The 1,350-nt window shown below is 28.0% G+C and overlaps 1 protein-coding gene across 1 annotated transcript in view; it reads left to right on the top strand.

Moving 5' to 3' along the window:
• LOC137616987 (uncharacterized) overlaps nucleotides 1-1,350 on the top strand; it is a 12,562-nt gene continuing 11,212 nt past the window's right edge. The window contains exon 1 of the mRNA XM_068346852.1: nucleotides 1-390. Coding sequence (XP_068202953.1) covers nucleotides 160-390 — 231 coding nt within the window. The 5' untranslated portion in view covers nucleotides 1-159. The remainder of the gene's footprint in view (nucleotides 391-1,350) is intronic.

The following is a 1,350-nucleotide window of genomic DNA, read 5'->3' as shown; positions in this document are numbered from 1 at the left end:
GGGATATGGGTGACCTAAAAAAGGTCCCATCAATTGGCACCTTCGTTTAGCCTTGCACTTGAGGACGATTCTTTGAACCAGTCACCCGTGGTCTCTGGAACGACTCGCAGCCAGTTGAAAATATACGTTGGTCCTAAATCCTACAGCACCAATTTTTGAATGAGGCATCGGAGAGGTCAAACGCCTACTGTTCCAGTAATGAGACTTCCAGCCATACTCTTAGGCCTGTCTGTGTCGATGGTTCTTGTAACGCAAGCGGAAGAATTCCAGACGTCGGCCAACACGCTTCCAGGCATGAGTTGGCTGCAAGAATTAGCGTCCGGGGCCAGCAGTAAAGCGCATTCCCGTAGGAGGAGATTTGTACAGTTACCGAAAGGCTCCAGTATGGAGGTAGGATATTGAGGATTTGAATAATGATATATATAAGGACATGTCTGAGGCCTTTGTCATGCAATGGCTAGAAATGGCAGCATTTGTTGTTGTTGTTGTTGTTGTTGTTGTTGTTGTTGTTGTTTTATATATAAAGTAGACTTAGAACTTAAAAGTCCTATGCAGGGAACTTAAATTTGAATAAAAGAGAATATATATATATATATATATATATATATATATATATATATATGTATATAAATATATATATATATATATATATATATATATATATATATATATTTATATTATATATATATATATATATATATATATATATATATATATATATACTGTGTATATATATACATACATTATATATATATATATATATATATATATATATATATATATATAATATAAATATATATATGTATATATATATATATATATATATATATATATATATATATATATACAGTATATATATATATATATATATATATATATATATATATATATATATATAAAACGTTGGAGGAAGAGGGGGAAACAGTATGATAAAAGAGATTTAAAACTTAAAAAGTCCTATTAAGGGGGCTAGAATGAAATGAGGTGGGAATAAGATACTATTATTAAGTAATTCATGTTTCTAAATTAACCTGAGATTTAGTAATTATATAAGCTGTAAGAAAAAGGTATTAAAAGGAGGTGGTTATTTTCATATTCTTATGTCAATTATGTTCCATTAGGCTATGCACTTTATAGGGGAAGTCATTTTGAGTAGTAATATACTTGATCATAATATTTTAATTACGAATGTATATATATATATATATATATATATATATATATATATATATATATATATATATATATATATATGTGTGTGTGTGTGTGTGTGTGTGTGTGTGTACTGTATGTATGTATTTATGTATGTATATATATACACATATATATATGTATATATATATATGTGTG

Source organism: Palaemon carinicauda, chromosome 23, assembly GCF_036898095.1.
Source record: "Palaemon carinicauda isolate YSFRI2023 chromosome 23, ASM3689809v2, whole genome shotgun sequence".
In the NCBI taxonomy this organism is placed as follows: Eukaryota; Metazoa; Arthropoda; class Malacostraca; order Decapoda; family Palaemonidae; genus Palaemon; species Palaemon carinicauda.
Note: the sequence above shows the minus strand (reverse complement) of the source record. Positions and strands in the feature narration are given on the sequence as shown.